Source organism: Equus caballus, chromosome 27, assembly GCF_041296265.1.
Source record: "Equus caballus isolate H_3958 breed thoroughbred chromosome 27, TB-T2T, whole genome shotgun sequence".
NCBI classification, from domain to species: Eukaryota; Metazoa; Chordata; class Mammalia; order Perissodactyla; family Equidae; genus Equus; species Equus caballus.
In genome coordinates, this window is record NC_091710.1 from 57,377,501 (window position 1) to 57,390,013 (window position 12,513).

Sequence of the window (12,513 nt, forward strand, 5' to 3'; positions counted from 1 at the left end):
GGGCCCACCCCCAGCATTATTTTCACTGTGCTGCTGAACTTTGCTTCAATGCTGGACTTATCTTTTGTGTGTTGACATTGGTGATAACCTGTAGTTTTCTTTCTGCTGCAGTCTTTCCAGGTTTTGGTCACTAATGTTAAATTCACTTTCTAGAAAAAATTGGAAGTTTACCTTCTTTTCTAGCACTCTGTAAACGTTGTTAAAGTGTTGGAATTATCTGCTGTTGAAAGTTAGTTACGATTCCCCAATGACGGTGAGGAGTGGAATAGTTCTCAACAGTTTTCTCTTTTTTTCTTACAAAGTGGTCAATTTAGATTTTCTATTTCTTTTGAGGTCCATTTGGTTCATTTTTCTTAGAAAAGTAATCATTTCATCTAGGATTTTGTTTTGGACTGAATGTTTGTGTCCCCACAAAATTGCCACGTTGACTCCTAACCCCCAAGGTGATGGTCTTTGCATTGGGGCCTTTGGGGTGATTAGGTCACTAGGTGGAGCCACCGTCATGGGATTGTTTGCTCATAAAAGAGACACAGAGCCGGGTTCCTCTCTGCTGTCCACCACGTGAGCACACAGCGAGAAGTCTGCCACCTGGAAGAGGGTCCTCACCTGGCCGTGCTGACACCTGATCCCAGACTTCCAGCCTCCAGAGCTGTGAGCAATAAACATCTGCTGTTTGTAAGCCGCACAGTCTGTGGTGATTGTTACAGCCGCCCAAATGCACTGAGACACTTTGTTTGGCTAATACATCGGCCAGGTCATTAGACGTGGTTAGTCACAGCCACCATGAAGGGACCCAAGGACGAACGAAGAGGATCCCTGAGGTTGAAGGACAGGGAGGAAAAGAATCAGAGCCGCATCCTTACGGGGTCAGCACCAGGAACAGAGCCGTGAATCCGGAGAAGACAGTTCATCTTCTGATTCCAAAATAAAATTTCTCTATACGTTTTTAACACAGTCTAGGGGGAAATTTTTAATGAGAAACCACAGGTTAAACCAGGACAGTTATTTATGACTTTCTGATTCCCCAAAAAGGTTGAAGTAAAAACAGAAATTCTTCTTATCCAAATGGGGTCAAGGTTAGCTGTATAGGAGCCAAGATGCAGAGTCAGAAGTAAGGACAGAGCACCAGCGAATACCATGTGGCCAGGAAAAATGATTCAAGGCCTACAGTCTTTCAAAATATGTGGGTTTTGGGGGGCCAGCCCTGATGGCCTAGCGGTTAAAGTTCGGTGCTCCCACCGCTTTGGGGGCCCCTGTTCACTTCCCAGTGACAGAACCATGAAACCCGTCTGTCAGTTGCTGTGCTGCAGTGGCTCATGTAGAAGAAGTAGAAGCACTCACAACTAGGACATACGGCCACGCACTGCGGCTTTGGGGAGGAAAAAAAGGAAGGTTGGCAACAGATGTTAGCTCAGGATGAGTCCTTCTCAGCAAAAATAAATAATAATAATGTGGTTTTTTCATCTCCTGTGTGAGTCCCTCTGTCTGTTGCTTCTGCGGGGCGGCTGCTTCTGTTCAAGGACAGAGTTGCTCCTGACTTCGCCTGAGCTGCTGGCCAGCATCTCTGGACTCGACTCTTCTCTCTGACAGGAAGTGACGTGAATCACAGGCATTCGGCGTGCTGTTACTCACTGATACTCATAATATCACACAGTTTATGGATGACGGCAGGACAGGTGGTGGTACCAGGGGACCGCCGTTCCACGGAGGAATTCAGACTTCCCTGTGATGTAATCGTGGAAGTGAGTTCAATATCATTGCAATCCGATTGGTCTGCGAGGACCCTGAGTCAGCCTGTGGGTAACTGATTGAATCCACAGTCACGCCAGCAGGGCCAGGGTGTAAACATTGTGCAGGGTAGGAATGCCCGTCTCAGACACACAGGCTGAGAGACGGATCCGCCTGAGGCTCTGGGTTGTTTTCTTTACTGTGTGTATTTTCTATTCTTGTTGGTTTGCTTCCTCTCAGGAGCTCACAGCGTCACTGTCATCTGTCCTCGGAAGTCTCCTCTCCTTCATGATTTCTTCCTCTTTGCTCTTGGCTGTGCTCCCTTCTCAGCTGGTTGTGGCTCCACCTGTCGTGTACTTGAGATCCCTCCTTAAACGTCCGTGTGGAATGTCAACTCCATAAGGCCAGGGATTTTAATCTGTCTCATCCACTCCCGGTCACAGCATCTTGAACAAAGTGTAAATGCTCAGTGTTTGTTGAGTGGCTGCGTGGTGTTTGATGTTGGGTGTGTTAATTTCATAAACAGCATTGTGCAATTAACTCCGCCCTTTTTTCACTCTTTTTCTCTCTGTTGTAAACGTCTATCCATTTGCTATGTGGACATCTAGGTGGCTGCTTCCAGCAGCTGCTGAGGACACCATGCAAGGTACTCACCGCTTTTGCCCATTCCTCCTGCCACTGGCAGGCACATAGCTTCCCTCCGGTGCCTCCTACCACACCCGCACCATGATAAATGTCCTCCGATGTGTCCCCTTAAGGACCTGTGCCAGATTCCTCCTGAATTGCTGCCAGCTGACTGCCAGAAGCTTCTCCACACCACTATCCTCACCAACACTTGACAGGACACAACTTTCCAGGTTTTCAACACTGATAGATGCAGAGTGGTGTCTCACTGGTACCGAGTGCCCGTTTCTCTGATTCTGGGGACTGTGAGAAACTCCACGCCGTGGAGCACTCGTGGCTCCTCTTCTGTGGCTGCTGTGTTCGTTTCCTGCAGCCGCTGTAGCAACTCGCCCCAGATGCAGTGATGCAACACGACACACACTTACTCTGCTGCAGTCGAGGCTGGAAGCCTGGACGTGGTCCGCAGGGCTGCTTCCCCGGGAGGCTCTGGGCAGAAGCTGCTTCCTGGACTTTTCCAGCTTCCAGACACAGCTGCACTCCTGAGCTCGTGGCCCTGCCTCTCTCTGCCTCTGTTTCTGCCCTCACATCTCCTTTTCTGTCCCTGCCACCCTCTTATAAGGACCCTCGTGATGACACTGAACCCACCCAGACAGTCCAGGATGATCTCCCATCTCAACTCCTTAATCACAGCTGCAAAGTCCCAGTGGCCACGTGAGACACAGTCACAGATTCCCGACATCAGGACCTGGACGTCTGGGAGCGGGGGTGTCATCATTCTTCCGCCAGAAATGCCTTTCCATATCATTTTCAAATTTTTCTGTTGGGTTTCCTGTCTTTTTCTTGATGATTTTCAGGAGCTCCTGGTGTATTTTAATATAATATAATCCTGGTTGTTTGAAATATTGCAAATATCTTCTCTCTACATGGCCTAGGTTTATGAACTCCATCCACAGTGGACTCATGGATATAAATCATTAATGTTGACATAAGATTCTACCCTTTTTTTTTAACTTTATGGATTGTGCTTTGGGATTCTTGTTTAAAAATCTTTCCCCGCCTACGAAGATCCTTACTATGATCGTCCTAGTTCCATTTTTAACATTTAAGAACTAGCCCATTTGGAGTCCATCTTTGCACTAATGTCGTAATGTCGGCACTGGTTCTATTTTTATCCATACAGTGATTTTCTCAACACCTCTGACTAAATGAACCACTACTTTCCCCTCGCTTTGAGATGTCTTCTGTGTAATTTTCTGGGTCACTTTTTGAAATCTCCTTGTTCTATTCAGCTGTAAAAATGTTCCTATGTCAGTACTGAATTTTTAAAAAAAGATTTTTGTCATTGAAATTTTAAAACAAATATGCTAGAAGAGAGACTAGTATGAACACCCCCATGTGTCCACACCCAGATTCAACGACAATCGGTCTTTACTCACACTGTTATTTGATTCTACGACTTTGTATTATGACTTAGTGTTGGGTAGTAAGGTCATCTTCCCTCCTTTTTCTCCTTTTGAAAGAGGTCACTGTCTCTATTAACAGGCATTTCTGCTTTCATATAAGTTTAGAATATGTTTATATTAATTATAATACATATAATATATATTATAATATATATTATATAATAATCATATTAATATGTTATATTAATATGTTCATATAAGTTTAGAATGTGTTGAGGTCATCAAAAAATCCAGCTGGAAGAGGAAAATTCATAGCTTGCAATGCTTATAATAATAACAAAACAAGAATGACTCCGAATAGATTAATTAGGCATCCGACTCAAAAACCTGGAAAACGTGGGGCTGGCCCCGTGGCCGAGTGGTTAAGTTCGCGCACTCCGCTGCAGGCGGCCCAGTGTTTCGTTGGTTCGAGTCCTGGGCGCGGACATGGCACTGCTCATCAAACCATGCTGAGGTAGCGTCCCACATGCCACAACTAGAAGGACCCACAACAAAGAATATACAACTATGTACCGGGGGGCTTTGGGGAGAAAAAGGAAAAAATAAAATCTTAAAAAAAAAAAAAAAAACCTGGAAAACGTACAACAAAATAACCTCGAGGGAAGCAGAAGGACGGGGTTAAAGACAAAAGCAGAGCTCACCCAGGGAAAAGGGACGATGGCAGAAGCAACAAATAAATTACTAAGCCCATTCTTTGAAACATAAAGATAAATCAGGAGCTGATGTTGTCAAGAAGACAAGGTGAGAACACAGACGCACAACGCGAGGAACGACGAGGGGGAAATGACTTCAGAAACGCATGGAACGAAAGCGTCACATGAGGCCGTGCGCCCAGACTTCTTCATCAACCTGACATCTGTCTGGGCTGCTGGGCTGTGTAACAGAACACCTCAACTTGTCAACTTATAAGCAACGGAAACTATTGCTCGTGGTCCTGGAGCCTGGAGGTCCAAGATCTTGGTCCTGGGGAGGACGCTCTCCCCAGGCTGCAGTTGGCCCCCTTTTGCTGTGCGTCACGTGGTGCAGAGGGACAGCTCTGGTCTCTTCCTCTTCTGACGGGGACACTGGTCCCATCATGGGGCCCCACCCTCTTGACCTCATCTAACCCCAATCACCTCCCAAAGAACCCCCACCAGGCCCATCCCATTGGGGGTCAGGGCTTCAACACGGGAAGCACCAGGGACACCCGCACCCCGCCATTTCAGTCCTGAGGTCCCATCTGCTACAGGGCGCTGTGAGGGGCCAGCACGGCAGCCTGTGGTCACTGAGCGGACAAGCGGCCAGCGCTAGAATTGCAGGCCGAGTGGTCACCAGCAGAGCTGGGAGGACCTGCGAGCGTTTCTGAGACGCTCTGCTGCTTCAGGGCTGTGCAGGACGCTCAGGGGACACACACATGGTAAATGCCCCGTCGAAGGAGCTGCAGCTGCAAGTGGCCCCTCAGCCCTCAGAACACAGGGTCACGTGTATCATCATTTCCTCTCCAGCAGCTGTGCTCCGCCCGTCTCTTTGGTGACCCCATTTCTCCTAGAAAACTGCTGAACTCCACACAACATGCCCATCAGGGCTGCAAGAGACTGAAAACACGTCGTGGCCCCTTGTGGGACCCCAAGAAAATGTGAGGGGTCTACAGCTACAGAGCACTGCCACCTCTTCTAGCAGCTCCGTTAGCCGCAGGAACCCCTCGCATCCATGTGGGGAGACTGAAATTGTTGCTACGCCATGGAAAAGAAATAAGCTGGCTTGACAGAAGGGCCGGGTTTCATAACATTGGGTGGTCTGCACGAAACGTGGCCTTCGTTAGACAAGGGGCGAGTTGGGGAGAGGGTTTTTTAACCCAAATTGAATAAGCATGACCAAGAATATGTGTTTTATCGTTACCCAGCCTGCATGTTGTAATCTTAGCTGCTCTGGGGAGATGGACCTGAAGGAGACCCTGAGAAGTCTTCTCACGTATGTGGACAAAGGAAGTCTGTTTGAGGAGCAGCAGGCACAGGTCCCGGGCGGAGGTCACCTCCCCTGCAGCCCCAGTGACCCCTATCCGTCCGTCTGTCTGCAGGGCTTCCAGGAGGGGCCTGTGAGCAGCCTGCGCCTTTTAGGAGATATTTGCTGCAATTTATTTTCTCCCAACAAGGAAAAAGGAAACAATCCTTTGTTACACGTGGTAACCTAACTCAGTGCAGACGCAGCCCCCCGCCCCTGTCCACGGCGTGGCCCTGGGTTTCCAGACGGATGAAGCAAGTACAGAAGGGCCAGCGGCCGGGTGCCCAGGGAGGGTCCTGCTCCTGGACCCCGACCCGTGCTCTCCCTGCAGACTCCACGGCTCACGAGAAGAGTTCTGGCCTCATTCTTCTCCAGGCGGAATAAGGCTCTCAGAGTGGCTGGTACGTCCAACGAGGGCCTGGGAGGAGCGAGGGACAGTTAGAGCTGCTGCTGGGCGTCCCACAGAGCTCTGGAGAACTGCGTCCTGGCCATCCGGCGGGACGCATTCTCTCAGGCAGGAGGCATCCATGCACACCCACGTGTGTCACCAGTGAATGGGCTTCTGTTCTGTCACTTACTACCTCACCAGACAGGCGAGGGCCCGTCTGTGTCTAGTGTCATAACGTCAGGCTTAAGACAGCTCCCGGTCCACCCCAGGCCTCGGAGTTCCCCAGATCGCCTGGTCACAGTGAGCCACCCCAGGGGCCCCATGTCTGGGCCGACAGGTTCGTCTCTGCATGCAGGTGTAAAGGGCTGGCTTACAGCGTAGCTGGCAGGCTGGCACACGTCCCCAGGGCTACTGCTGGACATGGAAATAACCATGATCAACACCCACAGCAGGAGAAGGCACTGAGACAGACATGATGGACCCCGGCCCCTGGCGCTCGGGATGACTCTGAAGATCACTGGACAGAGGCTGCCTTTGACAGACAAGAGGACCCCTGGAAATCACAGGCAGCAGGACCAGATTGGTGCCTGAGCAGAGCCAAGGGCACTCAGCACTGAGACAGCCGTGGGCGACCAGGACAAGAGTCCACACGCGGAGTGAGGAAGGGACGGCACCTGGATCTGTGCGTGCAAACACGGCCTCCTCCTCCTGGTCACAGGAGGCGTGGACAGACCCAGAGTTTCCATTCTCCTTGGATGCTGCGTCCCACAAGCCGCCTCAGGGGAGCACAGACTGAAACCAGTGAGAGAATTGGGTCCCCGTCCTGCCACGGCTGGGACGTAACAACTGGCCGTGGCCCGTGATGGCAGCTTGTGCACACACACACTCACTCACATGCTCGCACAGACACACACACCCTTGAGCCCATCACTCGTCATGCCAGCCCAGGAAGCGACTCCATACCAAGGGAAGGACGCAGCCTGGCCGCTGCGGTGCCGGCCACCCTGGGCCCCCGCGGCCGGCCCACGTGCTCCTTCCAGAGTTGATGCTTTAGTTCTCTGCCCTTTAAATTGCTCAAGATGGACACTCACAGGGAGGCGTTGGGGGTGGAGGGGCAGCGATCACCAACAAACAGGAGACATTCTCATGAGACAGAGAGGCGTTTTCTGTGCAAATAAAAGACCTGAAAGCTGTAGGATGCTGCTTTAAAGCCGGAGAAGTGGTTTCAGTGTCCTCTGGGTTTTAAAGTCGCCCTTGGGTTGCAATTCCCTTGTTCAGCCCGTTTTGTGCAGCCTTGTAGGCCTTTAAAGGCTTTCTGTTGTTGTGAGAATAACACAAAAGGAGGCGAGTCCGCTGGGAACCGCTCATCCTCCCGGTCAACTCCCCACACTCCCTTATACCTGCCTCCTCTCTCCTTTTCTTTGTTGAGGCACTTCCAGTGAATTTTAGATGTGATGCCATTTCGCTGCCACCCCCTTCGATGTGTGACACTGAAACAGGATGTTTCCTGCATAACCAGCATCTGGCAGGCTGTGTGGCTGGAATCTGCAGCTGTCGCTGTCATCTCAGTAAAATGGCAAAGCGGGGGATGCCCTACAGGCCACTGCTGCTGCGGACGTCTTCCTCAGTCAGCCTCACTGGGATGTGGCAGTGAAACTGGCAGAGTCAGCCATTGATGAGTAAGTAGCTAGGAAGCAAGTTTTTTTTTTCCTTTTTGCAATTACTGATTATAGCTTTTAGCTGTTTAACCCACCTATCGTTAACTGTGCTGTTTGGGCAATACGCTGACTGACTCCCACCAGGCTCCTATAGATACCATCTCCCTGGAGCCTGGGTCACCATGGGAATGGGTGTGTGAGCTGTTTCTCAGGAATTAGAACTCCTTGTCCACTTAGGGCCAGTTGAGACCACCAACCCATCAACTGGGCCTGCGCAGATGTCCAATAGGTGACCTTTTGATGTCAAAAGGCTAAAAACTACCCCCTCAGATCATGCTAATGCCACCATTTTGTGAACATGGGTCCTATAAAGAGGCATGAAGTCTGACTACGCTTGTGCAAATCATCAGTCACCTCACCTCTCCTCACCTCCAACCACCCCTCTCCAGATATAGCAGCATGAGGACCGCTCTGGCTGTGGCGATGTTCTCCCCTGACCCGCCAGGACAGGACAGGGGTGTGAGGCCCTCAGCGGGAAGGGCTTTGTGTGTCTTCTGCCCACCTCCCTCCCCCTACTGGATTCACAATAAATGCTTAACAAACGCACACTGATTGCACCTGCACAGCTCTCTGCCCAGCCCACCCCAGGCCCCGCTTCCAGGAGGTGGCGCCGGGCCAGTGCTCTCCCGGCTGTGGCTGTCCGGAGCTGCTCCTGGCCCGGGTGTCCAAGTGTCCGCGCTTCTCACACGCATCCTGCAGGGGGCAGCCGCCGGGGTTCTCGGGGGCCCACTGTCCGTCTCTGGGTCACATACACGGGGTCCTCACACGTGGTGTTTTCAAATGTTCCCACGTGAAGTGGGTTTCATTCTCTTCTTAACCAAATAACTTCAGCCGTCAAGGCTGGTGTTTCAAATGTTTACATTTTTATTCCCATTAAAGGAAGAAGATGTGTCTGTGCCCCCTGTTGGCCTCAGAGGAGGCAGGCGTGTGGTGCTCTGTCCCTGGGTCTGGCAGGTCCCTGGCCTCTCAGGGGTTAAAGGTCCTTGGTGAGACGGGAGCGACCCGGGAGCAGCACGTGGGGCGGTGCGGATGGCAGGGGCGCGGGGCGCAGGCGCAGGAGGCAGCGCAGCGGAGGCCAGGGGACCAGAAGGAGGCCAGGACAGCGGCGAGAGCACGTCCCCAACGGAAGGCTTCAGGATCGGAGACCCAGGGTGCCAGGCACCCGAGGAGGATGTATTTACTTACAAACAACGGAGACGATCGTCCTAAAGGACCCTGACGTTTCCTTCAAACAACCCCCCAGGCGCTATTCCTGCCAACGTCTTATTCCACTGTGAGAATCACAGAGCTGGGAAATCAGCGCGGTGGTTTCTTCCTAAAAAGACATGTTAATGGGGCGGCTGCGGTGCACAACATTGCTGGACCCAGTGTGTCCTCGCCCCGACCCATCGCTCCACATCCGGGTCTTGGAGGGAGGGAGGAGGCCGCGCCCACAGGGCCCGCACGGAGCCGGGTTGGCACCTCGAGGAGGCACCTCTCCTGGGCCTGGGTCCCGCCAGTGTGGACACCGCCCGGCTGGATCCCCCGCAGACCCCGGCCTGTGCTCTCCACGGCACAGCACCTTCCCCTCTCTTCCAGCTGCTCACTGGCAACAGCCTGTCGCCCAGTTTCCCGGTTCTAAATTCGCGATGGAGGGCGCAGGACACCCACCGCAGGATGCACCATGTTGGCATGTTGATCACTTTGAGCTGAAGGTGCCTGGGAAACCGCCTCTCTCTTGATAACGCCCTCCTCCAGATTTCGGAACACGAGCAATAATGAAAAACCCTGCTATTTGAGACAAAGTCAGAATCTCTGACTGACATGGTCTCCATCCTCATCATCAACTCAGAAAAGTTGGGCCCCAAGGATTTACCGACAGGAATTTTGTACCAAGTGTCAATCTTGGGGGAATGCCCCACGCAGACTGCCCAGCACCTGGAAGGGACAGTTTTCCAGGGAGACACTGGCGTCGCCCCAGAGGCAGTGGGTGCTGTGGCCCTGTGACAGTCCACTGCAGGCCTTGCACCCCCAGGGTGAGGGGCCTTTGATCTGGGACCCTAAACAGTGACCGTGTGCTAACCCCGTGGTGCTTGAAGGAAAGTGTGAGCTCCAGTCTTGTGCACCTTACAGCCATTCTTCTACACATTCCCTTCGTGAATATAAAAATCCACCCGTAGGTTTATGAAACCACCAAAATCCAGTCACAGGTCAAGCAGCCTCCTTGCTGTAATCCAAAGGAAAACATTCCGGGAATTTCCCTCGGGGGCTATGGGCGAGAGGAGACTGGAGGGAAGGAGAAAGCGGGCTCTGATGCTCCCAGAGGTCAGCTTCTGTGCTCAGATGCTGTTCTGAGTCCGTATCTTGTGTTCCTGTCCTAGAGAAATGTCTCATTCAGTTGTAAACCAAACCATTTCTGAAGGAAACAAAAAGCAATGTTTTCACACGAAGTCAGCAATTAGATTAGAAAAAACTCCCCCCAAAATGCCCATAGATTTTATCCTCACTCCAAGGAGACAAACATGTTTTTCACTGTGTCGGGGTGGGGATGAGGGTGGGGGCACATAAGCCGATGAAAGATTAGACAACGTTTATGATGCACTAACAGTGGAGACAGGCACACAGCAAGAGTGCCAGGAGGAGGGAAACCGAGTCCTGCTCTGGAGGCACGGAGGGACAGGCATCCTGAGAGTCCGTCTGCAGGTGGCAGGAGTGTGGAGGCCGAGGACGGGGCCTCCTGGGAGCCATCCAGGCAGGAGCCTGGTGAAGACACGGACAGGCAAGGCTGTGGCCCAAGACCACCTTGGTCACTCTGCCCGTCCCCACCGCGTGGGGGAGCCTGGGGCACTCAGCGACTTCCTAGGAGGCACGTCCTAGAGAAAACGTGTCTGTGCTGTGTGTCAAGGCCCTGAGACACAAAATAAAAGTGTCGACACAAATAATCCATAACCTATCTATAAATCAAAAGTGGGGAGATTTATTATGAGCCAGATCTCAGGATCACATTGCTCCGAAGAGTCCTTTCACAAAGGAATGGAGCGCTTCAAAGTGGGGGTGCACAGAGTGGCTACATACCATCAGAGGGCGTGTATCACAGATGACAGGAACAGTCACGAGATTGCCTAGCCGGCACAGCACAGCGATTAACACAGCAGGTAGCCGGTCTGCTGTCTCCAGCTGGGTAGTCACGGCAGGTCAGCGGTCAATCCCCAGCCTAGGCAGAGAAGCTTATGCTTAAGGAAATGCGGGTGTGGGGGAAGTTACATCTTTCTTTACCTTAAAAGCTATTTGTTCTTGTCTTTGGGACACAGCAAATGCTGAAAGCAGATATACAATGCATGCTTAACGGCCATGTCAGGCCCTTTTAGAAAAAGAAGGTCAGGCCAAATTTGCTTTACATCAAGTGGCTTCCTCATATACTCCAACATATCCTATTGCTTGCTGTTTATTCATCAAAAGGAAGATTGTACATTTGAGTAGAAGGATCCACTGTAGGCACTTACCCGTTAGAGAGACGGTGGTTTAATTGAGCTGGTCAGTTAGCACCGTGAGATATGTTTGAAAGCAATAAAAAACAAAAACAGAACAACTCCTTTGCTGTCAACTTCTTCCTAAATTGTGCAGTTCCAGAAAGCAGAGGGACCTACCGTCCCACAGCACCTCACGAGCGGGTCCGCCCCTTCCTGAGCTGTCCTGGGCCGTGCGGCCACGCGGGTTTGCCTTCTCCAAGCTCAGTGGTCGGATTGTGAACTTGTGCAGGTGATTGTGCATTGTTTTACTGTGTTCACGCAGGGTAGCCTCCCCAGCAAGGCTGTGGACCAGAGGATGATGCTCCTGTACAGCTCTCTGCTCCCTGCAGATGTGCACCAGGTGTCTGGACACTCTTGCAGAGCGCCAGCTCACACAGACATGCTCATACCTGCCATGTTGGTGTCTGGGATTTTTGTTCGGAAAATACAATCATTACGTAAAGAGGCCCACTGGGTTTTTAGCATGCAATGTTTTAATTGGCTTATTAAAATTAATGGACCTTTAAAAGTAATTAGTGGTCCTCTTTTGTCACCCTTTAGAGCAAAGCTCCCAGAACGTGGTTCTCGAGGCCTGTGGCTGGAGCTGCAGCAGCCCTGGGACTGGTCACAGATGCATCCTGGGGCCCAGCCCACGTCTCCTGGGCCAGGGGCTCGAGAGGCCTGCGTTTGGCAAGTGCACTCCCGCTCGCCGTGACAAGCTGAGGGGACAAGCGTTGCCCTTCTCCGTCGGCAGCCTTTTCCAGATAAAAGACTCAGACTCAGACAGGGAGCCTGCTACCTGGAAGTCATTCGGCCCCTTTGTCAGGAGGCCCTCCTAGACCGACGACCTAGGAGAACGTTTGAAAACCACAGCCCTCCAAGAGCCGGCAAGCAGCAACTGCAGGGCGGTTTTGAACCCTCAATCCACAAAAGACCCCTTCCCCATGATTTGCTGTGTAATATATTTATTATTGCTGTGAACTGTCTTTTTTAAAGAAAAGATCATTAGGAATATCTATGAGCTCCTATGTTTTCATTTGTGCTTTTAGGGTCTGTGATCTAATTACTTCCAAGAAGGACTTGTTAGTTCACACAATTAAAACTTTACACAGAACTGAACCAAA

At 51.5% G+C, this 12,513-nt stretch overlaps 1 protein-coding gene across 8 annotated transcripts in view; it reads left to right on the top strand.

Moving 5' to 3' along the window:
* ERICH1 (glutamate rich 1) overlaps positions 1-12,513 on the top strand; it is a 144,691-nt gene extending 132,178 nt beyond the window's left edge. For 7 of the 8 annotated variants that reach the window (XR_011433150.1, XR_011433149.1, XM_070252839.1 and 4 more), the window contains one exon: positions 11,951-12,513. Coding sequence is in view for 5 of the 8 variants with exons in the window: in XM_070252839.1 (XP_070108940.1) it covers positions 11,951-12,228 (278 nt within the window). In the remaining 3 variants the exon portion in view is untranslated. The remainder of the gene's footprint in view (positions 1-11,950) is intronic. The other variant, XR_011433155.1, reaches the window with a different exon arrangement.